Source organism: Equus asinus, chromosome 2, assembly GCF_041296235.1.
Source record: "Equus asinus isolate D_3611 breed Donkey chromosome 2, EquAss-T2T_v2, whole genome shotgun sequence".
Taxonomy (NCBI): Eukaryota; Metazoa; Chordata; class Mammalia; order Perissodactyla; family Equidae; genus Equus; species Equus asinus.
Genome location: NC_091791.1, coordinates 154044263 through 154072090, shown reverse-complemented (window position 1 = coordinate 154072090; position 27828 = coordinate 154044263). Strand labels below are relative to the sequence as shown.

General features: G+C 42.0%; 2 protein-coding genes across 22 annotated transcripts in view; both read left to right on the top strand.

The window, feature by feature from the left end:
- Nucleotides 1–7083, top strand: part of MGA (MAX dimerization protein MGA) — a 155903-nt gene extending 148820 nt beyond the window's left edge. For all 17 annotated transcript variants that reach the window (XM_014857329.3, XM_070503283.1, XM_044765097.2 and 14 more), the window contains 4 exons: nt 347–458; nt 741–974; nt 2098–2274; nt 3150–7083. In XM_014857329.3, the coding sequence (XP_014712815.2) occupies nt 347–458; nt 741–974; nt 2098–2274; nt 3150–4426 (1800 nt within the window). In that variant the 3' untranslated portion in view covers nt 4427–7083. The remainder of the gene's footprint in view (nt 1–346; nt 459–740; nt 975–2097; nt 2275–3149) is intronic.
- Nucleotides 7084–8170: 1087 nt separating this feature from the next.
- MAPKBP1 (mitogen-activated protein kinase binding protein 1) overlaps nt 8171–27828 on the top strand; it is a 51713-nt gene continuing 32055 nt past the window's right edge. For 3 of the 5 annotated variants that reach the window (XM_014857343.3, XM_070503360.1, XM_070503346.1), the window contains exons 1-2: nt 8171–10800; nt 11382–11603. In XM_014857343.3, the coding sequence (XP_014712829.1) occupies nt 10786–10800; nt 11382–11603 (237 nt within the window). In that variant the 5' untranslated portion in view covers nt 8171–10785. Of the gene's footprint in view, nt 10833–11381; nt 11604–27828 lie in introns of all 5 variants that reach the window. The other 2 variants (XM_044765101.2, XM_070503367.1) reach the window with 1 other exon arrangement.

Genomic DNA, 27828 nt, shown 5'->3' with positions numbered 1-27828 from the left:
AGTTATTTCAACCAGATTTTACTTAGACTAGGAGATGATTTTAAAGTTGGTTATTAAAATCTGAGCAGAGTAAAATGTTTTGTATCTCCTTGCAGTGTTGGGAACACCTGTTAATTACTCAGTGACGCATTTTGGAAATATTCATGTTCCTTAAGAGTATAAACCAGAAAACCTCCTACAGTTTAACAAAAAATAATTTCCCTAACTTCAAGAATTGTTTTAAATGGCATTATAAAGTTCTCTAAAATATCAGATAAAAATTTTTTCATTAAAGAAACTGTGTAGGCCTCACTCATTTTTAGGAAAGAGCGAATCGATTGACATGATGTTACTATTTCTATTCTAGGCGTTCAGTGAAATTCAGGGACTAACAGATCAGGCAGACAAGTTGATAGGACAGAAAAATCTGCTGACTCGAAAACGGAATATTTTGATACGGAAAGTATCATCTCTTTCAGGTAAGATATGTGAATGATCTCTGGTAAAGAGTATAACAACAGCTTTAGTGAGGAGAAATCCTCAGTAGACCTTTCAGATACTACTTAGTTTAAGGCTTGGTTCCCAGAGTTCACACCAGTTATCCTTTGACAGGGTGGGACATTTCTTCTGGATGATAATCACTCTTGGCTTCCATAGTTTTGGGGAATATAGTTAAGTCAACTGAATTTCAGTTGACTCTATTTCTCATTATTATTTGGGGTCATATAAAGAGTGACTATTTATTCCCTATCAACCTATAGGTAAGACAGAAGAAGTGGTCCTGAAGAAGCTAGAGTATATTTATGCAAAACAACAAGCACTAGAGGCACAAAAAAGAAAAAAGAAGATGGGATCAGATGAGTTTGATGTGTCTCCCAGGACTAGCAAACAGCAGGAAGGATCTTCTGCATCTTCTGTAGATCTTGGACAGATGTTTCTAAATAACAGGAAGGGGAAACCTTTGATTCTTTCCAGAAAAAGAGACCAGACCACAGGTAGGAGGGACGTTTTGCTTTCCTTAATGTAGATGAACATGTTTGTAGTGGACTGAACGTCTTCTCTTGGCCACAATTTTAGTTTCAATTAAATGAATTAAAGATAGGTTTTATAAAATGTAGAACGTTAATTACATTAGATTTCAGTTTCTAGCTTTACACACACAAGCAAATCCTAAGAAGTTACCAGTCATGGTAACATACAAGACCTACTTCGATAGCAGTCTACAGTGATGCATTTTTCTTCCAGTGTTTCAGTGAGTATTTTTTTAAGCTGCCCTCTTTTCAGACTTTATACTTGAACTCTTGATTTCCCTGCAGATCTGCTCATGAGTTAAGGAAGTTTGGATCTAGCTGAGACAAAGAAATTGGAAATTTTAAAAAATTTTCATTTTGTTTAATTAGGCTCTATTTTCCATCCGATTGCCTATCAGTGAGTTGCTATTAAGGAACAAAGTAAATTGGTTTTAAGTTCTTGCTCTCTCCTATTTTGATTTTGGAAATGAGGCTATATTGATTTTACATTCCTTGTTTATATCCTTAGAGAATGGTATATCCTTTTTTACTCTGGGTAGCCCAGTGTATGAATCAGGAAGTCTGATTTATTATATCAGTTAAGAAAGTAGTGATGGATACTAAAATATGAGTTCGTTTTTACATTGCAGAATCAAATCATGTTATTGCTAAGAAAGGATTTTGATGATCATTTATTCCAGTCACCTCATTTCACAGATGGAAAAACTGAAGTCTAGAAGCTTGAAGTAGTTCGGTAGAAGTGTATAGAAAAGGTGTTATAGAGCTGTAAAGGATAGAATTGTGTGTGCCTTCATCCTGATTCACCATCAAGACTATCAGAAGCATTCCACTGAAAAAGTGGTTCCATAGCTCTGTTCCTCAGCAGAAAGCAACTCTGTTCCTTAGGAGAATCAGTGGACACGTAACCATTACTCAGTAAAAAGTGGTCCAAAAAGTAAATTCCAAGTTGAGATTCCCTAACTAAATTTGAAATTTACTTCTTGCCTTTTAAATCAGAGTGTGGTTTTAGGGATGTTTCCTAGACTCTTAGGCTACTCTAGCTTTAGTGTATCTTTTATACTTAACTCATTTTTGATCTTCCTTACAGAAAATACCTCACCCTCTAACACTCCACACACCTCTGCCAACATTGTGATGACTCCACAAGGACAGTTGCTCACCTTAAAAGGTCCCCTATTCTCAGGACCAGTGGTAACTGTTTCTCCTGCTCTCTTAGAAGCAGATCTGAAGCCTCAGGTTGCCAGCAGTGCTATGGCTCAATCAGGTATGTCTTCAGTGTTGTCTTCCATGGATACTAAAAAAGAGTTATCCCTGGTATCTGACAGTGACAGAGAAAGCCTTTGAATGTGTTTATTAATGTTAAAGAGCTATTGTATTTGCATTTGCCTTAGTAAGAGATACCCTCTTTTTAGAACGTATTCGGCTCAGTCTGTGGTATTTACTGGTCTTTTTGCCTGGGTTTGGGAACTATTTTGTGAGCTCTAGTTATTTCTAAGTAGGAAAAGAATTAAAAAGGTGAAAGTCAAAGGAAGACAAGGAGTTATTGTTTCAGTTTTTAGTGTTGATAACTGTTTGTCATTTTTGTGCTGTACTCAGAGATGGTGTACTCCTACATTACCAGCCTGATTCAGTTTGAGCACCACTCCCTTTGGAGGCTAAGTAGAGTTGAAAAGGAAGTCTTACTTTGATGACTTAGGTTCTAGGCACCTAAATTTATATTAAGGTAAAAGGGTAACCTTACCAATACAAATACTGCTAAAGCCAATCTGGAGGAGTCAGCCTTTCTCTTACAGCGCTGCCTCTAGGGCTTCATTTTTCCCTTAGAGTAGCAGTTAACTGGGTGAACAGAATCAAGTTGCATGTCTGCCTCAAGATAAAGAATTAACTTGGGCAACATTTCTATAAAATAATGAAAGGAAACTTTTATTAATGATGAAATATCAAAGAGTCTTTTGGTTAGATTTTGCCTGTTTTCTTATTAGGCTACGTCCATAATTTGAAGAACTAGTATTTCCTTTCATCTTCTTGATAAAAGTAGACAGGTGAATTTTGACTACAACTCCCTAAGGTGGTTATTGAGTATGAATAAAGAGAGACAGTCTTACCATTGTAGATCTAAATGCTTTTTTTTCCTCCTAGAAAATGACGACTTATTTATGATGCCGAGAATTGTTAATGTGACTTCACTGGCCACAGAAGGAGGTTTGGTAGAAATGGGTGGCAGCAAATATCCTCATGAACTTCCTGATGGTAAGCCACCTGACCACCTGCAAAACACTGTCAGGAATGAAGATAACTCCTTTGAAGATTCAGGGAGAATCTCTTCCAGAGGCAACCATAGAGATGGCAGAATGGCATTGGGTCCAACACAGGTTTTTCTGGCAAATAAAGACTCTGGTTTTCCACAAATAGTTGATGTTTCCAGTATGCAAGAAGCACAGGAGTTTTTACCCAAAAAGATTTCTGGTGATATGAGAGGAATTCAGTATAAATGGAAAGAGAGTGAATCAAGACGAGAGAGACTGAAGCCAAAGGAGTCTCCATTTCATAAATTAAAGATGAAAGATCTCAAAGACTCAAGCATAGAGATGGAACTGAGAAAAGTAGCATCAGCTATAGAGGAAGCAGCACTAGATCCCAACGAACTGCTAACTAACATGGAAGATGAGGATGATACTGATGAGACACTGACTTCTTTGCTCAATGAGATTGCCTTTCTTAATCAGCAACTAAATGATGATTCTGTTAGCCTGGCTGAACTGCCCAGTTCTATGGATGCAGAGTTTCCAGGGGATGCTCGGCGGGCTTTTATCAGTAAGCTGCCTCCTGGGAACAGAACAACTTTCCAGGTTGGCCACTTGGGAACTGATTTAAAAGAGTTGCCTGATGTACAAGGGGAGAGTGACTCTGTCAGTCCCCTCCTCTTGCACTTGGAAGACGATGACTTTTCTGAGAGTGAAAAACAACTTGCAGAACCAGCCTCTGAGCCAGATGTCCTTAAGATTGTTATTGACTCTGAGATAAAGGATCCCCTCCTTTCCCACAGGAAAGCCAATGATGGAGGGAAAAATACTTCTGGCGTCCCTGCAGAGCCTGAAAGTGTGTCCTCACCCCCCATCCTACACATGAAGGCTGGCCTAGAGAATAGCAGCACAGATACTTTGTGGAGGCCTATGCCAAAGTTGGCACCTCTAGGTTTAAAAGTAGCTAATCCTTCCAGTGATGCAGATGGTCAGAGTCTCAAGGTGATGCCTTGTTTGGCACCTGTAGCTGCCAAAGTTGGGTCAGTTGGACACAAAATAAACTTAACAGGGAATGACCAGGAATGCCGGGAGAGCAAGGTGATGCCTACATTGGCACCTATTGTGGCCAAATTGGGCAACTCTGGGGCCTCACCAAGTTCTGCAGGGAAATGAACTTATTTGTCCTCAGGCAGAAGCCAGGCTGTGAGAGGAACCCTCCTTTCTCTGCAGGCATCTGTTTATTTGTGTCATGGAACAGTGATCCTTGACTTTGATGTGGTAGATAACGGTAGAGAAAGGGGGTAGGGTGCTGACCTCGGTATAAGAAATTACTACTATGAAATTCTGATCATGTTAAAATGTGTTACCTCACTTGTGGTGCTGGGTCTCCTCATCCTCTCTAAGAAGATGTGATCCATTACTGAACACGAGGTGCCCCTCTTACCCAAGGAATTCGTGACAAGACTCTAGGTCCATAGTGGTTCCTAGTTCTTCCCTCCCAGAGAAAAAGCTGCTTGAGACTTCGGAGTTGCTATGGACTGAATTGTAGTTGATAGCTGTTGTTTAAGTCGGAAATCCAAGGAATGTGATGCACTTGTGCAAAGGGATTCAGAAGAGAGAGTTTTTAGTTGGTGTTTCAAGAGGAGGGGGAGAGAGGATAGGTACCATGGAATACCAAAGTGAAGGACTTTGTGTCATTCAGTGAAATTTTCTCTTCTTTCATATCCCAAGTAGTTTTCATTCCTTCATCTTTTCAATCAGAATTATAAATCCAAGCCTTCTGGTAAAGTAGGAATGCTTTTAACTTTTATTACTAAGATAATTATTTTGAGATGTTTAAAAAAATACTAGTTCTCCCTTATTGTCTTTGGGTGTTGAAAAGACCATTTCACAGTACCAGGGATTTTTCTACCTGGAATATGTATTTTGGAGATAGGCATAGAGGGAGCCCTCTCACTTTCACAAATCACGTCATTCAGGAGACAGCTAAAATGAAAAGCATTCCCTCCCCAGACCAGAGGACAGTGGCCAAAATAAGAAATTGTGGGGCTGGATATTTCCCGAATCAAACCAGCCTTCTGGTGCTTGAAGGTTTCATTCACTATTACCTGCACAGGATGTAAGGAAAAGTAAAGTCACAGTAGGCACTCTTTACCAGGGAAATAAGGCAGTATTTGAATCACAAGATATATTTTTTATTATCTGCTACCATGGATTCAATGATCTGTAGAGCTTTTTCACTCATTAGCTGTCAGGGTATGAAGGACTGATAGCCTGTAAAGATAAAGATATTTATATTTTTGTATAGTTGTTTTCATAGATTTCTCAAAGGCTGAAGATTTCAACCTAGAAGATGAGATTTGTATTGAGTATAGAAATGATGTTTCCTATCTAGTTTGTAAATAATCATGGTGCACTTGAGGGGTCTCTTGGAAACTCCTGGGGGTAAGAATCACTATTCTGAAAATGTATAGATTGGGGTTTAGCTGCTGCATTTTGCCTTTCTTAAATAATTATATTTTGGAATGTAACCCCTGTTCTGTCTTCATTGACAGGATTTGCTTGTGTTGTGAAACACTAACACAAGAGCTTCCAGTACCTGGGCTGTGCCTAGGTGATGCTATTTCTTCTACATCCCCTGCCTTCTTTATCCCAAATCCCACTCAGCATATCTTCAGACCCAGTTTGTGAGACCAACTTGGAATAATTCTAGTCGGTAAATTATTACTTCCGTGGTTGGTTCCCTTTCTAGTAACTCTGATAATCAACAGATTGAAAAATTTCCTCTGCAAATGGCAGTGGGAGCAAATCCTTTGTTGGTTTTGCGCTACATGCCTTTCTAGACCTGCTCATCAGCATTCATCCTTCACTCCTCTAAAGGTTACTGAAGAAGCTTGAAGTAGGTAATGAGCGCCCCATAGCTTCTCATTATCCCTCTCACTCCTCTTTACCCAGCAGATTTCATTCAATGCCTTAGCCAAGGAGTCCAGCACCTGTCTCCCCTGCTAATAATTGTCCTTGGAGATGCTAATACTTTAATCCAGGTATAGCAGTTTCCCATTATTTCCTTGCTTGCCTCGTCCTCACATTTCCTCCTGACTTCCCAAGGCTCTTGTTATGGCTTTTGAGGGTCAGCCAAGGAGCAGGCAAGTGAGTGAATAATCCTCAGGAAAAGGACCACCATTCTGCTTCTGAACACTGTTCTCTTTTTTAGAAGGAAAACAGACAAACAGTAATAGTCAGTTCTTGGTGGGAAGATATTTGACTGTTATGAGAGATGTACAAAGATGGAAATCAGAGATGATTACGGTTGTGGAAGGGAGGCTGCAGATGTCATTACAAATCCTCAAGATAATGGTATTTTCAAGACCTCTTAGAAGTAGGAAGTCATCAGGGCTAATTTGAGGAGGCCTCAGTCTTCAGAACAATCCTGCAGTCTTGACAGAAATCTAAAATCTCCAAAAAACTCCTACCTTTTAACCTTACCCCAGGAGAAACTGATCTTTGAAAATTATGTGTGATTATGAAAGATGTAGTTGAGTAAGAGGAGGTGAGGAATTGGGAGGGTAGTGAGCTCTCACCCTAACTCAATAAGAAGCATGATCTCAGTAGACCAATAATTCGCCTTTTTATACATCTGTAAATAAATGGAATGTTTTTAAGAATAAAATTATGTCAGATTTAGCTTTTTCTTTTATATATTAAATATATATCTTTCCTTTTCTGCTTTTGAAAAAATGACTATTTTTTTAGAAACCTAAGAACAGAAAAAGTTTGGCGAGTGGAAGGCAGAATGTATAAACTTGAAATAAATCAGTTATAATAAAGCAGGACTTGGTGTTGGGAGCTTTGTGCTGAGTTGGACTAGAGAATTCTAATGCCCTGAGACATATTTGAGAGAGGTGTCACTGAAGTAGTTTTATCATAGGAATTCCTTACTGTTATAAAAGTGTCCGACATGCCATTTGGGGAAAGTTTTGGGTGTTCTAATCCTTGTAGCATGTTTTACATGGTGACTTCAAAATTTTGTACAGCTTAATGGCAAGTGTTTGTCTCAAGAAGTCGTTCTACAATCAAGAAAGGCTAGCTTCATAGTACCAAGGTGTGCAAGGTAATATACCTGTTACCCTGGGGAATAACAGGACATTAAACACAGTTTTACAGGCTAAGGACAGTAGAAGTTCTTAAAGCAAGATACATGTTAGCCACTATCATGATTTACAAAAAAATTTTATTAAAGGAGTGCTTTACACATTGAACTACTCTTAGATCACTAACAGATCAAGTCCAGTTATATAAATTTCATATAAATTACTTTGTGTAATTTATAGTAAATGCAGGTTTTTTTCCCCCAGAATTATGGATGAAATACCTGACAGCAGGTCTTTCTATAATAAGTTTGAAAAGGTTTGAGCACAGAAGAAAGGGAGACAATCCATATATTTTGAAGGCACGGTTTAATAGTATAGTTTTTTTCCCCTAATTATACTGGTTGAGATATTGAAATGGAATGGGTCAGGTGAATTGAGAGAGAAATGCACTTTGAAGACAGGTCTAAAAAATGGTGATAACCTTTTCCTCACTCCCAGAAGATCAGGGGGGAAAAAAACCAGTGCACAGAGTAGACAGCACATTTTGAGGTACTCTTATAGAGAATGATTGAGAACCAAGAATTAGAACACATTTCTTGCACAAAATTGTTGATTTTGAAGAAAGTGCTTATAAGGGCATCAGTGCTTCTTGTCATTGTATTATCTCGAATGAAATTTTACATGAACATGAATGGCTGGATGCATAAAAAATTAAAACTGAGGTGTACACACTGCCATTTGGAGGGAAAAAAATGCATTTTTAAAATTAAGTTAGAGGGAAATGATATATATACAGCTTTTGAACTGAGGCATAATTGTAGTATATTAAATGTGACTGAACTAGTCTACAAAGATACGTAAGTGTTGAGTAATAGTGATGGAGGTGTGTGTGGAGAGTGAGAAGGCTAAACCATGGGATGAGTTGGGAATTTTGAGACAAATCTAAGCTCTACTAAATTCTTTTGTTGTAAACTCGGCTGTTAGATTTTGTTAAATAGGAAAGCAGTCTTAGAAGCATTGTTTTGAGATCCATCCTGTTTCCAACTGCAAGCATTGGTCTCAGCTGTCCCACAGTGCCTTGCATGTAAAGGTGCTCAATAAATATTTGAACTGATGAGTAAATGTTTAGCCTGTTAGTTTTCCAGGATCTTATAATTGCATCTATTTGCATCTTAAGCCTAGGGTGAATTTTAAAATCTGAAGAGCATAGTGCAAAATAAACAATTGTATACGTCTCTTCCTAGACATGTAGAATTTAGAGTCTGACAACCATGTATACATGTTTAGGACATATACAAGGAGAAGAAAAAGTGAAGTAGCGTATGGATGGTGAAATAGTTATGTAAGGGTCAACTGCACTTTGGAGAGTGGGATGACAAATATTTAATTTGGTGAAAAGGGAATAACACTTCTGTTCATACTGGACCTAGGACTATTTTCTAAGGAATTAATTCATGAATCAGGAGAACAGCATATAGCTTGTACCCTTATTAGCACTTCAAAGGCTGCATGGTACCTAGACACTAAGGCTGGACTAAATTGTGAAGAATTAAAAATAGGTGCTTTTGGCTTTGGACTGGGAATATCCAGATTCTGAGACACACGAAATCTCATTACACTGTTCTCAGTTGTTTTTCAGCTAGATCGTCTTAGACAGCAAAAGCAGGAGCTTGGATTTGCTTCTCCAACTTGAGCTTCAGATGAGAGTAATTTGGGGAACATTTTCTCTAAGGTAGCTTTGGACAGGAAATGACCAATGATACTTTGTAAACCCATTTACCAGGCCATGAGTGGTTAGGCAAGTGAGAAAAACACTGGTGGACGCAAAATGATCTGGAGAGAATTAAGGACAACTCATGGGTGGAGATGGCAGTTGCTGGGGAATGCAGCACCCAAGTAAGGACACCAGGTGGCACCATCTATTAGCAGTTACACATTGCCTCCTACCTCCAACAGAGAGGTGAAATCATAGGCTAGCAAGGAGTTGAAGGAACCAACCCCCCATTACATACTGTTGTGGCTAATGACTCTTGCCTCCTTCCTCTAGATTTGGGAAATAAATGTGAAAATCTCATTTTATGTTTCGTTACATCTGCATGGTAGAAGGGAAGGAAGCTTCCTGCTTCTGGTAGGTATTGCCAGTTGGTCTTTTAGGAGGTTGCTTTCCTGATCTTTGTGTCAACGTGTGAGCTTTACAGATCTCGTTTTTAATACGTGGCTACAATACACACAGGATCATACTTGATCTACAACTTGGCCAGTACAATACCCACCCACAGCGATGGGTTTAGGGGTCCTTTCCCTCTTGCTAACATATATCCGCCAGGGGTTCTAAGGCTCTGGATAGGGTGAGACAGATACACCAGTGTACTTTTTCTCTGGGACTCAAGTCTTGGCTTAGGCTAACCTTTTCATAAATTTCTTGAAATGGCAACAAGAGAGAAAGTCAGGCTTATAGAAAATAAACTCTCAGGCTGAGACATCTATGAAATATGAATATGCAAAGATACTTCTGTGTCCCACCCCCCAGCTAGAAAAACTAGGCCACTAAAACTAGTGCCACTAAGCTTGACGGTGACCTCGCTAAAGTAACAGTACTAGGGAAAAGGTTTCACGAGTAAATTTTAACACGAACGAGGAAAACATCTGGAGCAACAAGGCTCTGGTTAATTCTAGGTGAGAGAGCTTGGTGGGACATTGGCTAAAGCCTAAAGAAACCATGAAACATATATCCCATAGGCACATTCGCTTGTCTTGCCTATCCCCAACACACCTAAAGCGCCCTCCCCTTTCTTCCCTCATGGCCAATCAGGTTGCAGAGTTCAAAACACTTTAGCGATCCAAAGAGTTACTCAGGAGAGTAATTTCCGCGTAGGTCAAAGCGGTCGGGCAGGCGGTAAGCAGAAACTTCTCCAATCGCTTTAAATCCTAGCGTTTGGGGTCGATGGGAGCAGAGCCGTATGGCTGTACCTCAATCTTATAATTCTGAGTTGGGAGTTAGTTTCAGCTCTGGTCCTTCGGGCTTATCAAATCCCAACTGTAGCACCCTGGGGGCGTGGTTACCGTCTTGTTGGGGCTCTGGGAAGTGCAGTTCTGTGGGGGACCAGTCCTGATAATACCATAAAAGGCTTGGTTCTCTCAATTCTGAAGCCATATTCTGTTGACCTTCCTCTAGGAGCGATACCCGCGATTCCGTTGTGCAGAATCCGTGGTTCTCGAGTCCCACGTCCTCTGCTTCCTAGGCCCTTCATTGGCCCCGCCCCCATAAACCTTACTCGTCCACTCTCGGAACGCCCTCCTGGCTGCAGACCGCACCCCCTCGCCTCGGCTCCGCCTACCCAGCCCGTAGCTTGGCCCAGGCGGTAGTTCGCGTTTTGAGCCGTTCGTGCCACCATAGCTGCTCCTACCGCTGCTGCCGCGGAGCGCAGAGCGCTGAGCGCGATGCCTGAGGGCGCTGTAAGCGGGGCGGCCCCCTCGCCCCGGGGCTGGTGAGGCCGGGCCCGAGCGGGGGCGCTGGCGAGTAGCAGGGGCTTCTGAGGGAGGTGAAAGAGAAGGGTCCAGGGCTCCTGTGGAGCACCAAGAGCGAGCTCCAGAGGGTCGGGGGTGGGGGAGGGAGGCTCCCGTGGCAGAACGCGTTGCCGGGCCACAGCGAGCCCCGCCGCGCCGAGTGTCCCCGTAGCCACCAGCACAGGTGTCCAGGCCCCCTGGGGGACTCCTTGGTGCCCTCTGCGGCCTCTTTTCTCGGGCACTGCAGTTGCCATGGGAACAGCGGGTCATTAACGGGGACCAGAACAGTCACAAGTCCTACTACGGCTCACCCCATCCCTCCAGTTAAACGCCTCTGGCAGGCGTGGGCCTGGCATTTCTTCGCGGCTCCGGCTTCCCTCCCCTCCCCCCCCCTTTTTCGTGGGTCTGCCCTTCAAACGTTGTAAGAAACCGCGCAGGACTTGAAGGCGGGGAGCAGGAGAGGGCAATACCTAGAGATAAGAGCTGCAGGCACGGCTAGGCAGAAGGTAAGGTGGCCTCTGCCATCTCAGGTCAGTGAGAGGGCATACTGGAAGGCCGTGTGGAGTGGGAAGGCAGTGCCACTGTTGAGACAAGTCCCAAGATTGGGCCAGGAACTGTCCCGGGGGCTCCTCATCATGACGGCTGTGGAAGGGTCGACCATTACCAGCCGGATCAAGAACCTGCTGCGGTCCCCATCCATCAAATTACGCAGGAGTAAGGCAGGAAACCGGCGAGAGGACCTCAGCTCTAAGGTGAGTCCTAGTGTTGGGAGCCCCCACTTTGCGACCCTCCCCTCCTCTGCTCCATGTTCCTCTTTCACCTTCCTCTTTCTTTGGAAAGAGGAGAACTAGAAGCTCCTGTTGGCTTTAAAGGATCAAGTGTGCCCATCTCTGCCCCTCAAGAAAGCATTGATTTAGTTTCAGATTAAAGGAAAAAGAGCACAGGGGTGGGCATGCTGAGATTCATCCGTGAAAAGAGAGAAATAGGAGGAAGGCACCTTGGGTTTAATTGTGGCCTCACTACAAACTAAGTCTGTGCTTGGGGAAGCCAGGTAATACGCTATGACTCAGTTTCCCTTCTTGGAAGAAGGTAGTGGGGCCAAATACCCTGTGAAGGGCTAAGCTGTGACTAATGTGACTACAAGTGTTACTGTCACAGCTAAGGTTATGTAAGACAGTAGTAGCAGAAAGAAAAATGCTGAAATACCTAGGCTGAGGAATTGGTTTGGTAAATGCTCTTGCCTGGGTCAAAACGAATTTCTCTCTTCAAGAGACCTAAATTGATTTAACCAAAGCTTCTTGGCTTCTTAGGAATGATAACATGCAAGGAGCCAGATATCTGCCCGAAAAACAGTTCTGGTTTGCCCTTGAAGATTACTTACCTTATTCGCTATATGCTGGGCCCTGATGCAGAAGTACCTCGGAGGCCAAGTCCCTTTCCATCCCCTCACTTGTCCAGGTGTTGGTCTGAATGCCTTCTTCAACTTTGTTAAGCCCCATAGCTTCGAGAATGCAAAAGTAGACTGAATTTATTTAATCCCTGAGGGAATCTAGGGCTTTGTTCCCATAGGATCAGATTAGACTTTTGTGTCTTATTAGCAGCCTGTGAGCCCAGTAGCCTTGTGTGGTACAGGATTGCTACAGGGAGAGGCGTATTGAGACAGCAGCATTTTATTGCCTTGCCTGTATCACATAAAGCCAATGAGGAACGATTTAGAGTGCTAATGTGCAAGCTGGCAGGGTTCTGGGAGGGATTCATTCAGATCCCATACCCCTTAGCAGAACCTTGCTTGGATTTGGTCAGAAGGTGAAGAGCTTTCCTGTATATTTCAGCAGAGATGGTATTGAATAAAAATTGGCCACAAGATTCCACGACAGTGGAGATAGGGACCTTTCCAAGGGCTTTTATTAATCATTGTTCATATTCTCTAGAGGCAGGAGAATGAGCCTGAAACTGAGAAACTGTCTTAGATCTGCCTCTGTTTACTCATTTGCTGTGTTGGATCATTCTTAGTACTGCAAGCTCTCCTATTCCTGGCTAGGAACTTGGCAATGATCAGCACTGTTAGAGTAATCCTCTCATATCTTTGGTCTCTTTTTCTGACCAAGAATGGTATAGGTAGTAGAAATGTATGATGAGAGTTTAGTCTTCCGTGTCAATACTTATTGTAATTTTGATCTGGAATCCAGAAGTTACGGTCACCATTCTTTAAAACTTCCCATGTCATTCATCATTAATGCATTCAACAAAAATTTATTGCATGCCTATTATGTGTGGAATCAGTGATGAATAAAACATTATCCTTGCCATCAAAGAGCTTGTGGCTAGTCAGACATGTAGACAAATAATTACAACATGGTGTGGTAGGTGCTGTCCTACAGGTATGCATAAAGATGTTAGTGGCATCACAGGGGAGGGAACCTAAGTCAGCTTAGAGGAATTAGGAAAGACTTCATAGAGGAAGGGATGCTTGAACTGTTGAGTCCTGACGCAAGAGGAGAAGAGTAGAAGCTCTCCAGGAAAACAGTGAAAAAGAGTATCCCTGGCATCGCCATTAAACAGCCCTGTTTCAAATAGGAATTCATTGCTTCAGACTGCTTTAAATGGCTTTGTTTGTCCTTGAACTGTGAATGGAGGAAATACTTAGCTGAAGTTGAATGACCCTTGAATAGTCCAACAGAGCAGAGTGCTGGTGCATATCTTTAACACCCAAAAGTAGTAGCTGTCTTTGTTTGCCTAGGACCCTACAGATGCCTCACTCCCCACACTCCTTATTGCAGACTCTGCCTAAGACGATTCTAAAAGCCTGCCTGTGGTAACCCGTATAGGACCTGGTGTATAAGGCTTCATGAGCTGCTGTAATGTGTGGTAGCTGTGGGTAATCATGGTAACAGTCAGCGAGCTTGTGATTCATGGGTAACTAATTCTGAAATAAAATTCGAAAACCAAAAGACATGTGCCTTTTTTGTAGAGGCAAAGAAGGAAGTGACAGAGGGCCTTTACATGGCTCTCACCTCACATGGCCTGCTGCTTTGAATCATACTGTTCCTTCTATCTACAGTAGCCTTTTCACCAAATTCTCCACTTATTTTTAGATCCAGCTGTGTATTTTCTGGAGCCACAGGGCCTTCTCTGACTAGCCCCACTACCTGGGAACCAATCTCTAAGTGTTCTTTTATGTATGTCTTCGTTTCCTAAGGTCAGGGGTCATGTTCTTTATTTCCTTTACATCACACTTTGTAGAATAAGTGAATGAGAACAATTTAAAGATGTCAAATCTAGTAGGGATAAACTTGGAATTCCAGAAGAATGGGAAATTATCAGGAGGGGTTTGTGACCTCTTTAGAAGAGAAATCAAATTTAGGAATAGTAAAATGTTGAAGAAGAAGTAGAGATGCAGCCTGTTTAGGTGTGGAAGGCACAAGAGAGAAGGAGAAGTGCATATATGCAGAAAATAGTGCTCGTTAAAGGCTTTTTAATTCAGGAGAGATCTAGTTAAAAATATGGTTAAAAGCTGAAGTGAGAGCCAGTAGAGATGGGGATTTAAGTTATTAGAGAGAGAGTAGATTAGAGCTGAGATTTTTATGAAAGTTTCTCTAAGGGAGGGAAATCTCTGCAATGTAATAGAATTGGAAAAGAATAATTTGAGGTTTTATGCCAGATCTGCTGAGTCTTGATGAATGTAACTCAAAGTTATCAGTCATAAACACCCCTCCACTTCAAATCCTATGCAGTTGTCAGTTCTACCTCTCATCTCAGTTGAGGCTGTGTTTTCCTTAGGCAAATGTGTGTGCTCTTGGTAGCTAACCCTCCCCCTCTTTTCTTAAAGTTTCTGAAAGATTTTTATGTGGAGGGAGCTGGATTGTTTTTCTGTTTCAACAAAGGACAGAAATGGACTGAAGCCGAGCAGGCAAGATTTAAGTTAGGGATACAAAAGGATTGCCTGTGCTGGAGGGTTGTTAGATTTTGAAAAAGTAAGTGGGGGAGGTTTTGAAATTCTCCTCCTCCTTAATAGCCATTAATCCAATCTGGGTTATATATTATCCCTTCTGGAAACAATGGGCAAGTTGACTTGCAGCTTTCTTCTAGTTCTCAGTTTTTATGAATACAAGTCTAATTCATTCTTTCTTTTTCATTTTTTCCCAAAATTTTCTCGTTTGATTGTATGGTGCTGCTTTGAGCCTTTTAATATGTGTCTCTAAGAAGAGTTTGTGCGGGTGAGTTTCATGGAGGAGAAAAAACTGACAATAATCTAATCTCAGCTTTTGCTCAGTGTTTGAGCCCAGGTGTTACTATTGAGACTCTTTAATCTGTCTGTTTGGTGGTGGAAAACATACTCATTTTCAAAGCATTGTGTGGGTCGTTGGCTCTAGCTCTAGCTTGTTGGCTCTCAACTTGGAGGAGGGGTCAGGAGGGCAGTGAGACATCAGAATACGTGTGCAATATTTAAAAATACACATTCCTGGGCCCATCCTAGCTATATGGAATCAGAACCTCTGGGGGTAGAGTTTGGTAGTTGAATATATATTAAGTTCCACCAGAAGTCCACTGCGGGGTTGTGAACCCTTGACTTAGGTGCTAGGACCCTGAAATCTTTTGGCTTCGCACCCAAGTCCTCATTGAGGCTTCCTGAGAGTAAATAAAGCCAGCCCAGTAAGTGTACTCTTCTCCTTGAGTAGTTTTCATCTCCACTGTGTCTTCTAGACTCATGGCTCTGTAAACTGCTGTGTCCTGAGAGAATCTGAGAGAACTACCCTGTTGCAGGGTCAGATATGAGGAGCAAGTCATTGCCTTACTAAGAGAGTTTAACAGGAATTTCCTCTGGGGGCAGGTATAAGAAACTTTATGATAATATCCCTGAGTCCTGGCCAGTTTTTTGTGTCACCATTCCATTACCCCCTTCCCTTGGGACTCATAGAAACCAAGAGTTTTTAGTGTTTAATATGCACTCTCTGGGCTCCCTACCTAGGATAGATGACCAAGAGTAATGGCCCCTGTGGCCAACAGCCCTGCCCCTCACCTCCCTTTGTGAGTGAACTTGGGCGGGTTCTCATTGAGTTTTCTATCTCTGATGTATTCTTCAATTAAGGCTTGTGAAGTGTCTTGAGATCTTCAGAACAGGTGGTGTACAATGAAAGTGTGAGGTGTTTTCCTGGTTTTGTTCCTTTGATCTCCATTTCATTTCTCCTTCCGGTGCCTGCAGCTGCCCTCAGCCTTCAAAGTGATTCTCACTGGAGAGAGAGGATTCTTCTCTCCCCAGCCCAACACCTCTTCCTTTGCTGCCTAAAATAGCCCAGCCTAAGTTGTCTTGCAAAGCTGTCCCTCATCTACTTGGCCTCACTCATTTCAGAGTCCAACAGCCTTGCTGCTTTCCAAGTTTCTTTTCCCTCTCTCAGCTTGCAATTTAGGGCAAGTTTCCCCTGTTGGATCAGTTTGAGTCACTGTCTTATTTCTTGCCAGTATTTTGAATGTCTCTGGGACTATTGGTATTTCTCTGAGTTCATTTCTCTCTTCCATTTGTCACCTGTGTGTTTTCATTTCTTGACTAATGAAAAAACATTGGTAGAAGTGAGGCTTCAGCCTGACCTCTGTAATCTCTTCGTCAGTCCCCTCAGTCTAAAGTTGGGCTTGTGGCTGTTATCACTGTCTCTTTGTTTGGAAAACAGTCGAGGGCTTGAAATTTGGGACTATGTTTATTCAAACTAAGCTTCTCTGGGAACGTGGTCTGTCCCACTGTTGTTCACAGAGTATCTGTTGGTTTTACTTCATGTACAGACTGCAGTGTTGGTAAGAAAAAAAAAGCTACAGTGTTTTCAGTAGGATTTGTTATATTATACATCACATTACCACTACTACAAGCTAAGCCTTTCCTCTGGGTTCCATTGTTGAGCGCAGGACAAGGCCAGGTTTTCTGTCAGCTTCCTTTTACAGCAGTTCTCAGTAGAGGTGTGGAATGAGAGCTGCCCACCTGCTTGGAAGTTCACTGAATCAAATCCACATTGTGGGTTTTACCTTAACTTTTGTTATCTGTTAAAATTTAAAAAGAAAAAAAAAGGAGGGGAGGGCAAGAAATAAAGTGAATATGACAGACAGATTGGGCGGTGTGGATCTTTAGGGTTGGTATTTTTCTTTTTCTTTTTTTAGAGATTGGCACCTGAGCTAACAACTGTTGCCAATCTTTTTTTTTCTTTTTCTGATTTTTCTCCCCAATTCCCCCCAGTACATAGCTGTATATTTTAGTTGTGGGTCCTTCTAGTTGCGGCATGTGGGATGCCGCCTCAGCGTGGCCTGATGAGCAGCGCCATGTCCAGGCGCAGGACCCGAACCAGCAAAACCCTGGACCACCCAACAGGAGCACACAAACTTAACCACTCGGCCACGGGGCTGGCCCCATAGGGTTGGTGTTTCTGAGTGTTCAGATTTTCCAAATCTTGGTTTCCTTCCGCCAAACAGTTATATCAGCAAGTCCACAGCGCTTCTTACTTGGCCACAGCATTTTCCTTTGGTTTGAAGGACACTTACAGAAGAATGAGATCACAGTATGGATGTCTCCTCTTAGACTTCTAGGGAGTAAATTCCACCACCTCTCATTTTATCACAGAGAGTGTTTATAGTGCTTTTTTGTTGCTTCCCTAGTCTGTAAAACAGTCTTTTTTTTTTAATACTAGATGTTTAAGTTTATGCACCTTATCTCTGCCCCTAAAACTAGAATGAGGCTAAAGATGTTTTCCCTTCCCTGCTCCTTCATTCATAGTTGAGATTTAAATTTACTTGAAGATCTTGGAACAACACTTTGTGAAACCACATGGCTGATTTTTTTTCACTTTGTCAAATTCTCTTTTGGAGGAGTGCTGGAAGGGCGTTTCTTAGGTTCTCCTGGATTTGAACATTGCTTCTCATTCATGCTGAGCTCACTAGAACTTCTAACTTCCCATCATACCTCTCATCAGTCTTTGAGGTCTCTGTTCCTTTAGTGGTGCTTCTGGTCATTTCCCCATAAGTTCAGCTGACCCCATTAAAGATTCTGGCACTTAAAAAACAAAACAAAACCTTTAAAAAATTATGAAATAGACATAGAAAATTTCATGAAATATAATAATATCGTATTGTGAATAATTATAAAATGATTGCCCGTGTAACCATCACTCAAGTCAAGAAATAGAACACTGCCGAGGTGTTGGTATTTTCTGAAGGATGCAATGCTGATGGTGTCATCAAGGTGGGTGAGGGTGGACTTGAGGTTTTTGTCTTATGTAATTAAGATGATTTTATTTTTTAAAATTAAAATGCCCAAGGATTTGTTCTTTTACTTTTCAGGTTTCTTCTTTTCCCATCCATTACAGATTTGTGCCATTCACCATTTTGAGGCAGGATGCTTACTGAAACCACTCCTTTCCAGCCTTTGTTGTCAGTGCTGCCTGTCCTTATCTTACTCTCCAATAATAATACTAGAAATAATAATGTTTATAGGGGTAATAATGACTAACATTTATTGAGCTTTTGCTATGTACTGTGCTAAGCATTTTACATATATTATCTCATTCAAGTTTTAGACTACCCCACTATAAATACTATTCCTGTTTTGTAGATAAGGAAACTGATTCTAAGAGAGGTCAGGTGAGTAGCTGGTGGTAGGCTCAGTAGGCAGCTGAGCTGGATTCAAACCTCAGCTATCTTAACTCCGAAACCCACACCTAATCTTTATTCTGTACTCCTTGCAGGGAGTCTTCACGTGCAAAACGTGACACTAAGCACAGAAGTATGCCTAGTATTGCTGTAGCCAAGAGTCGCATTTTGCATTCAGCTTGGAAAGTTGCAAGGGCAGTATCTGAAAAAATATGCTTTTCCCTCAGCATTCCCCATAAAAGTTCATTTAATGAATTTCTCAGACTGTTATTTTAGAGCCATCATTTAGTAACCCTTGTCCTTCTGCATCCTTGCTCCTCTTCCCATCCCCAACTCCAGATTTACTGAACTGGTATCCCCACTTCTCTCCCTGTGGTACTGTTAGGAGCTATACAGCTTGTGTTTCTGTGGGTACGTGAATGTCAGCTTGACAGGGTGCAGCTGTGTGGTTCCAGATGACCATAAGCCACAGGCAGATGCTGCTTCTCTCTTGGGATTGGAGTGGGGTCGGGGAGTGAAGTGGAGACCCACAGATGCCGTGGTTGTTTTTGTATGTGGGTATCATGGGGCTTTAAGCTGTTCTGCTCTTAGTTGGCAGTAGATTGTGTAGCTCATATTCCTGACTGCTTGCTAGTGCTACCTACCCTACATCTCTTCCTCTTTGCCTCTGTACTCCACCTCTTTGTTATCTCTGTGGCTGTCCCTACCCACAATTGACCTCGTCTTTGAAGCCGTGGAGAGTCGCTGAGTTAAAATGCCTATTTTCTGTGGAAAAAAACTGGGTCTAAAATGTCCCATGCCAGGGCTGACCTGGATAATGACAGTTGGGGTTCAGTGAAGATGAAAATGAGCAAAAATGAGGTCATTTGCCCATGTGACTGTTTGGCTAGGTTGCTACAGGGTTGCTAAGTTCCTTGAGTAAGTGCCTTGGCTCATCTGATCTCAAATTTGTATTATTTTGGTTTTCTTCCTCAAATGGGCAACAGTGATGACATTATGGGTAAAAAGCATGGTTTTGGGTTTTTTTTCTGAGGAAGATTCTCCCTGGGCTTAAATCAGCTGCCAATCTTCCTTTTTTTTTATGTGAGCTGCTGCCATAGCATGGCCAATGACAGAGAAGTGGTGTGGGTCCATACTCAGGAAGTGGGCCCAGGCCGCAGGAGCAGAGCATCCCAAATTTAACCACTAGGGCACAGGGGCTAGCCCAAAGCATGGGATCTTAATGGATGCTTTCCTGCAGCTGCCCCAGTTAGTCCTGAGGAGAGGAAGCCCCAAGCCAGGTGGATCGGGTGGAGGGCACTCTACAGGCAGTCTGTGTTCATGGGGGCGGAGCTCAGAGCATGCTTAGAAGCCTTGACCCTTGCCGCCTCTCAGCTCCTGCCCTGGAGAAAAGCAAGCAGCTGCTTGTCAGGACTAAACATGCAACAGGCAAGCTCATTGGTCAGCTTCTGTTTGGGAAAGCACAGTATCTTTGCACATCGTGATTGTTTTCATATAACATCATAACCTGCTGCTGACTTTTCTAAACGTGTTCTTTCTCTTTAGATTGTGCTTGCTTCCCTGGGCTGCTCTGGTCTCTTGTGAGGCCCCTACAGAAGGTGTTGCAGAGGTTTTCCCTCAGAGCAAACCCAGAACTGCTAGTGAACAGGGCTTCTAAGAGTTAATGTGCAGATAGATTAGTTGGTGGGGCGAGAGGCAGCGTCTTCTTAAAATGCAGATTCAGATTCAGGCGCACCCTGGGACTCTCTATTTCTGCCAAGCTCCCAAGTGATGCCTAAGCTGCTCTTCCTTGGGCCATATTTTGAGAAGCCGGGCTATTTGTGTGTGTGTGTGTGTGTCTAGTGGGGGTGTTGGAGGGGTGGGACAGCTTCTTCATTTCTGAGGGAGCTGGCTTCTCATTTGTAAAATTGGAATACCGATGGCTTTTTCCCAGGGCTGTTGTGAGGATTAAATGAGATTTAATGAATGTGAAAGCACATTCTAAGGTCTAAATAAGTTTACAGCTATTGAGGGGTTGCTAATATTATCAAGACCCTTAGATTTCTAGAATACCCAGGAGTTTTTCTCTGATTTGCTCACAAGATTTTGTTCTTTCAAGTTTCCATTGTGAGAAGTCCTTTTTTGCCTGTTCAGCCTCTTCTGTTCCAACATTTAATCATCCTCCCTCTGCAGCTTTTTATTGTAACCTATCTTTAGTACCTTTTTCTTGCCAATATTCTAACTTATATAAACAATACTTTAACTGCTGACCAAAAGGAAGGCTTAGCAAATATTCTTTTTGATACTAACTACTGTGTAATTTATTTCAGGGCTATGGATATGATTTTTTGGAATTTAAAAAGTCAAACCAGTGAACCAGGGGTGGGGGAGAGTCCTAACTTACTGTATCTGATTAGAAATCACCAGAGTGGTGGGCATGCTTTTTAACAGCAATAGCTTCTCTAGAAATAGAAATAACTTTTTTCTTCTTTTTTGAGATAATTCATTTATATTGAGAAATAATTTGGGAAGAGAATTAGTCCTAGAGCTTCCTCTTAGAATAAGAATTTAAAGGCAGAGTGAAAACACATTAATTTTATAACCCATTGTTTTGAGTTTCTAATGTTGTGAAGAGAGTGAAATATTCTATTTAAATAATTTTTGCTTAGAGAAAATATACATGAAGATGTGGGGGACAGTGCTCTCCTACCCTTACACTGTTGGTGAAAGCACATTGATCCAACCTTCTTAGGAGACAATTTGGTAATATCCATTAGAAGAATTTGTATATTCATATCTTTTAATCTAGCAGTTATAATTCTGGGATCTTATTCTATGCAAACATTCATGCCACATGAAGGTGTATATAACTGAATTTTTTTTTTTGGTGTTATTCACAATAGTGAAATCTTTGAAGTAATCCAAGCAGCCATTAATAGAGGATTGGTGTACATACGGGAAATGAAATACCTTGTACTTGCTAAAAAGAATGAGATCAATCTATATGTACTGAGGTGAAAGGTATACAAACTATATTAAGTGACAAAAAGCAAACTGTGTAACAGTTTTTTATGTTAATGATTATTTATATTTTTGTTAAAACATATATGTTAGTATATGCATAGAAAAAAGTGAGGCTATAAATACCAAACTGTTGTTAATAATGGTTACCTCAGGGAGGGATCGTAGATTATGGTGGACATTCACTATCTACATTTCTATATTTCTGTAATGTTGGAATTTTTTACATTGAGTCTGTATTATTTTTGTAAGTAGAAAAATACCAATAAAGATAAAAGTCTCTCCAATTTAAACATGTGTATTTCATATTTAAATCTAAAATGTTTAAATTTTAAAATCTGTATACCCATTTTGTTAAAGCAGTTATGCAGAAATGTTGAAAAATATATCTGGTATAATAAAATTTTTTTTTAGTAATTGGACATAAAAATATTTTCTCACAAAGTCATCATTAACTTGTTGAATTTGAGATAATTCGTTTCTAATCTCTTCAAAAATATTTCCTTGGTTAGCTTTGATAAATAAAAATTTTTTTTTTTTTTTTTTGAGAAAGAGCCCTGAGCTAACTGCTGCCAATCCTCCTCTTTTTGCTGAGGAAGCCTGGCCCTGAGCTCACATCCGTGCCCATCTTCCTCTGCTTTCTATTTGGGACGCCTACCTCAGCATGGCATGCCAAGCGGTGCCATGTCCGCACCCGGGATCTGAACCAGCGAACCCTGGGCCGCCGAAGTGGAACGTGCGCACTTAACCACTGTGCCACCGGGCGGGCCCCTAAAATATTTTTTGATACTTTCCAAATAACATGTGCTTTCTGAGAAGGTTTTTTAGACAAGTAATATAGAGAAGCATAAAGAGAAAAACAAGTCATCCAGAATAATTCAATCCCAACATCCAGAATAACTCTTCATAGCTACATCCATTTCTGGTTATAAAGGACAGGTAAAGTTCTTCTTAAACAGCACTATTGTCACTTTTGTAAAAAATGTTTTTTCTCTAATCTTTTTGGACTTACTCTGTAATTATAATTTAAGTCAAATTTGTGAAGAGCCGTGCCGTGCATGTATTTACTAAAGTCAGGGATAAGACTGTTTTATTTGCACTCATTTAAGGCACATGGATTATTCCATTGAGGCCTTCCCTAGTCTTTCTGGAAAAGCATCAAAATCCTTCTTCCTGCTCCAGCTTCTAGGGCTGGCTGTGATACGTAGAGAATTCTCTACGAGGTTAAAGAACTTACTAAGTAAGATGAACCAAAGGATATTCACAAATATTTTCAAAGTATTAAAAACAGATTCAACAAATATATGTTAAACACTGTACCCTCTGCTGTAAGCATTGAATTGTATGAGACACAGCCTCTGCCTTCTAGGAGATTATAGACTAGTAGGAGAAATAAGACAGATCCATAAAGAACTTCTGTACCAGGTACTCAGTAGCCCATGCCATGTGAATGATGCAAATTAAGTGCTGCGGTAAGAATCCCAAGGAGGGAGGAATCATTTCTGGCCAGGGTGATTACAGAAAGAATCATAGGGGATGTGATGGTCCTTAGAGGAAGGGTAGGATTTCATTATGGGGTGGTGGAAGGGAAGGACGTTCCAGGTAGAGGAAGAATGCAAACTAAAGCCCTGAAGCTCCTTTCTAGAATAATGAGTAATCCAGACTGACAAACACACGTGATTCATATGGGTGAGTAGTAGGAAATAGAGGTGGGGACCCATTGAGAGACAGCTTTGGATGCTAGGCTAAGACATTTATAATTTATTTAGTTGGCAGTAAGGAGCCACTGAAAGTTGTTAAGCAGAGGAGGGACATGATCAAAGCTATGCTATGGGAAGATTATTCTGTGGGTTCTGGGAGGGGAGGACAGGGTCTACAGTAAGGAGGTTCATGAGAAAACCATTGCTATATCCAGGAATGTGGTGGTGAAGGCCTAAACCAAAGTGTTGGCATTGGGAATGAAAAGAAATGAGCATTTTATAGAGATTAACATGTTGCCTAAACCTTCCTTCTTCCTAGGAGAGTGTCGTGGCACAAGTTGGCATGATTGCAGGGGCACCAAGAGCCCTCCCCACTCCTCTTTTTGTCCTAGAACACACATTCACTTTGCACACTTAGTCCAGACAAGGAACAGATAGTATTCTCTCTGGTTACAAAGTTTAGAAACCAAGAGATGAAGAAAACTCAGGCATGTAGAGTTGGTGAATGAGGAGGAATTAGATCCTTCTTGATGATCAGACTTTTAGCTCATAAAGCTTTGTTTGTGCTTCTGGTCTTGCTGCAGAGAGGAATAAAATTTTTCCCTTATTCTGGTTGCCTGAATTGAGACATCTCCTATCCTTGACTTTGTGATAACTGGAAGAGAAAGGGAGGGTAGAAGTGCATGCTCTGTACCAGGCTCTGTGTTGTTAAAGCTGCTGTGTGGACTTGGGTGGACTCTAATGTTGTATGATAATTGAGTCCTTTAGCTAGAAGCCCCTCATGCTGTCCCCTCCAGTCTGACGTCTGATGCTGTTTTTACCTCTTCCTCTACCTGCACACAAAATCAGATTCTCCTGCTTCTGACACTGTAATGTCAGTTGCCTTGGAAACAGGTGTCAGCTGTCCATTTTGACTGTAGGTTATAGCGCCAGCTGGACATGGGCAAGCTCTGACCATGTGGGATACTCTGGCATTGGAAGACCCTTCATTCCTCTTTCTCTGCAATCATCTCAGTGAGGAGAGGTCAGAAGCCATTTTTTAGACCCATTTCAGCAACTGATAAGGCCTGCTAATCTTTTTAAAACACTACAGCTAGCAGGAGAAGACCCTATTGTCCCTCTGCTTCATCTTGTGCCCTCTCTCTGCCTTCTACATTGGTTCTCAGACCTGTCCTTGATGCCTCTATGGAGGCACAGTGACTTCCCTGTGTGCTCTTTCAGAAACTGCCACATTCTGGTGGTTTTGGGGAACTATAGTTTCTGGAACCAAACAGACCTAGGTCTAAATCCTGGTTTTTCCACTCACTACCTACCTGACTCCTTTGTCTGTAAAACGGAGATGATACTAGTCCTTCATTAAGCTGTCAAGAGTATTAAATGAGATAATCTTGTAAAGTGCTTAGCACAGTTCTCAGGTCAAAGTACACATGTGAATCGTGGCTGTTATAGCTATAGACCCTCTCTCTGCACAAAACCCTTTGCACCCCATTGGTCTGGGTATTCTTGTATGAATACTTAGAATATTGTTTTCTCCTTAGTCCCAGGAGGGGCTGAAATTTGGAAATAAAAAGTCAAAATGCTTTAATTTAGTAGTTCCCTACCTGATTAATCTGTAGAACCAACTGGAGAGCTTTAATGTGCAGATTCTTGAACCCCACTCCTTATCTGTTGATTGAGAATCTTGTGGAGGCAGGGGATGGGGATAAGGTGGGGATTGCTATCTGAAAAAATCTTGTTAAGCTGTCTGAGTAATACTATCCATAGGCCAAGATCAGGCACCCTTGTTCTGTAGTCTCCAGGGGCTTATGGCTAGAGGAGCTCTAAGGTCACCTCCTCCCAAGCAGTGGCAGATTACCTTCCTTAGAAGCTGAGGCTATTTTAATCCCGGCACCGGAGAATTGGCTCAACTCCAACTAATTCTGAACTCTGAGGGGGCCTGGTTTTTCTGTCATACTGTAAGTTATTTGTTTCTGGGATCCTTCATAGTATAGACAGTAGAACTGTAAATCAGCCAGATGGGGTAGATACCAGGAGCAGAGTAGAGAGGCAAGGTCTGTTCTGCAGTCTTGGAGTGGCCATTGTGTCCCTTCCTGCCTCTGGGAAGATAGCACTTTGGACTCTGAAGGAGCAGGAGTGAGTGAGCTTGGGCATGATACCCGGCGCCACCTCCCCCTCCCCTGGCCAGTCACTGGGTCTCTGCCCAACTGGCTACGTCTCTGCACAAAGCCTGCTGGTCTTGGGCTTCCTCTGTGGCTTTTGCATAAGTGGCAATTCTCAGAATCTGGTGGAGACTCTGCTTTGTGAGATGAGAGTGTAGTGTGTGGGCAAGAGACAAGCATAGTTATTCTTAACCTGCAGGAAGGGAGGGAAGGGCGGAGAGCTCTCTGCTTGGGACAGGTCTGTGACATGCTTGTTTATGGAAATAGTAAGCCCATAGTTTGGCTGGAATGACTTATAACTCAGGTATTTATAACTTGTGTCGAGTGGGATTGAGAAGTGGAGAAAAGGAGAAGGGGGGAAGAAAGAAACTGGTGGCAACAAAACATGGCAACAAAAACAGAGATCAGCTTCCTCCCGGTTGCTGGGGTTTCTTTACCAGTTTGAGGTCAGCTGAATCCTAGATGACCCTGGCCTTTTGTGGTTCTGGCCTCTTAGTTCTCTCTCTCAAGGGAGTAGCTGCTCCCTTGCCATTGCAGACTCCCTGTGGTGGCTCCTCACTCCAAGAAAGGAAGAGCAAATCTGAACCACTTAGGCCATGGGCTCAAGCAAGAACCCCTTCTCTAGCAGTGCCATTGTCTTGGCTCCACAGACTGGATCTTTCATTGGCTGGTGCCTCTTTAGCTTGTGGACTGATTAGATCTAGGGACGAGAGAGAGAGAGAGAGATACCAGAAAAGCTTAGAAGGCACTGCCCACAGTTCCTGGGATCATGTGTTTAGGGATCTGGGACTGCTGGGGACCCTGTGCTGTGCCACCTATGTCACAGATGGCTGTGGACTATGGAGATTCCTTTTCTTGACTCCTTCACTTCTTTTTTGGCACTTCATTGACTACCTCTCCCTTATGGAAACTGCCTCCTTCACTGGCGTCCTGGCTCTCCTCTTCCCTTTCTAATTGCCTGCCACCTCATCTTCTCCGTACTCTAAAAATAGGTATTCCTCAAGGTTCTGTCCTCAGCCTCTCTCTCTCCCTTCCCTCTGTCTTCTCCTGTCTCATTGTACTTTGAATGGTGGTTTTCACCTCCATGTAAATAATTCTCAAATATCTATTTCTAGTCCTGACCTCTCTGCCAAGTATCAATTCCATGTTTATGTTGCTAAATTGAATGTTCTGTGGTTCCTATTAAATATTCTTGGAGTGCATTAGGTTTATCTTATCTAAAACAGACATCGTCGGCTCCCATCCTTCTTCCTTTGTCCAGATGCAGGTCCTCTTTCTGATCACGGCACCATTTCTTTTCACGGCACCACCTTGTTTCCTATCTCTGAGGTTCAAAATGTGTCTTCTGTCTTTTTCCTTCAGAGTTTTACGGTGCCCAGTCTTGCCAATTCTATTTGCTTTGTTACTTTTGAATCCATCATTTCTTTTCTCCTCCCACTATCTTCATGCTGGTCTAGATCCTCATTACTTCTCGCCTGGACTATTCTAATAGCCTCCTAGTTGGGCTCCCTGCCTGTGTTGTATGTCTTATAGACATCATCACCAAAACATAGCTTTGGTTGTGTCCCTGGCCCAAAACCCTTCCGTGGCTTCCCAGAACCTACAGATGACTCCCCTTGGTTTGGCGTTCAAGGCCCTTCCTCGTCTGGTTGCAGTCTACCTCTCCTGACTTACTCTCCTGCACAATCTTTGCTTTTACCATTGTTTACCTGCTGTTTCCGTCTGTCAAACTTTTTGTTCATGCAGCTTCTTCTGCTGAGAATTCCTTCTTTCTGTATTTCCACCATCAAAATCCCATCCTTGCTACAAGGCCCAGGCCAAATACCATCTCACTCCCAGGAAAGCTTTGTTGTTTCGCTTTCTTGATCCTTTTCAGAAATCATCTCTCTTCCTCTTCTGGAGCACTTTATATCTTTCTTATGACCCTCATCACATGTGGGATTGCTTTGTAGTATATCATTTATCTTCCTTGATGGATTTTGAGGGTAGAAGGTAAAGTCTGTGTATTCTTCATCTTAGGGTCCCACATAGCATACCAGTGGCTCTCAAGCTTTTTTGAGAACCACTCATATTAAGAAACACCTTTTACATTGTGACCAGTACGCACACACACACCCTTGAAACAAAAGTTTCATGATCAATATTTCCCCTTACTACATGCCATGAGATTTTTGTTCTGTTCTATTTCTTCATTTCCCACTAAATAGATTTCAGGTCCTGTTAATATGCTGCAATCTGCATGTTGCAAAATACTATTCTGTCTAGTATGAATGAGTAGTCCTGTCTATTGCCTCTGAGCCACCTGTTTTTTCCATCTACTTTAATGAGAGCCAGAAGAGCACTTAAACAGTTGACTTTATTCTTTCCTTCTCTCTTGGGAATAGGCTATTATGAAGTTATCCCTTTATTTCATTACAGTGAGGGATGATTTTCCTTCTTTCTTTCTCTCAAGAGGTTACAGTACTGCCCTGCCTAGTGCATATTAGGAGTGG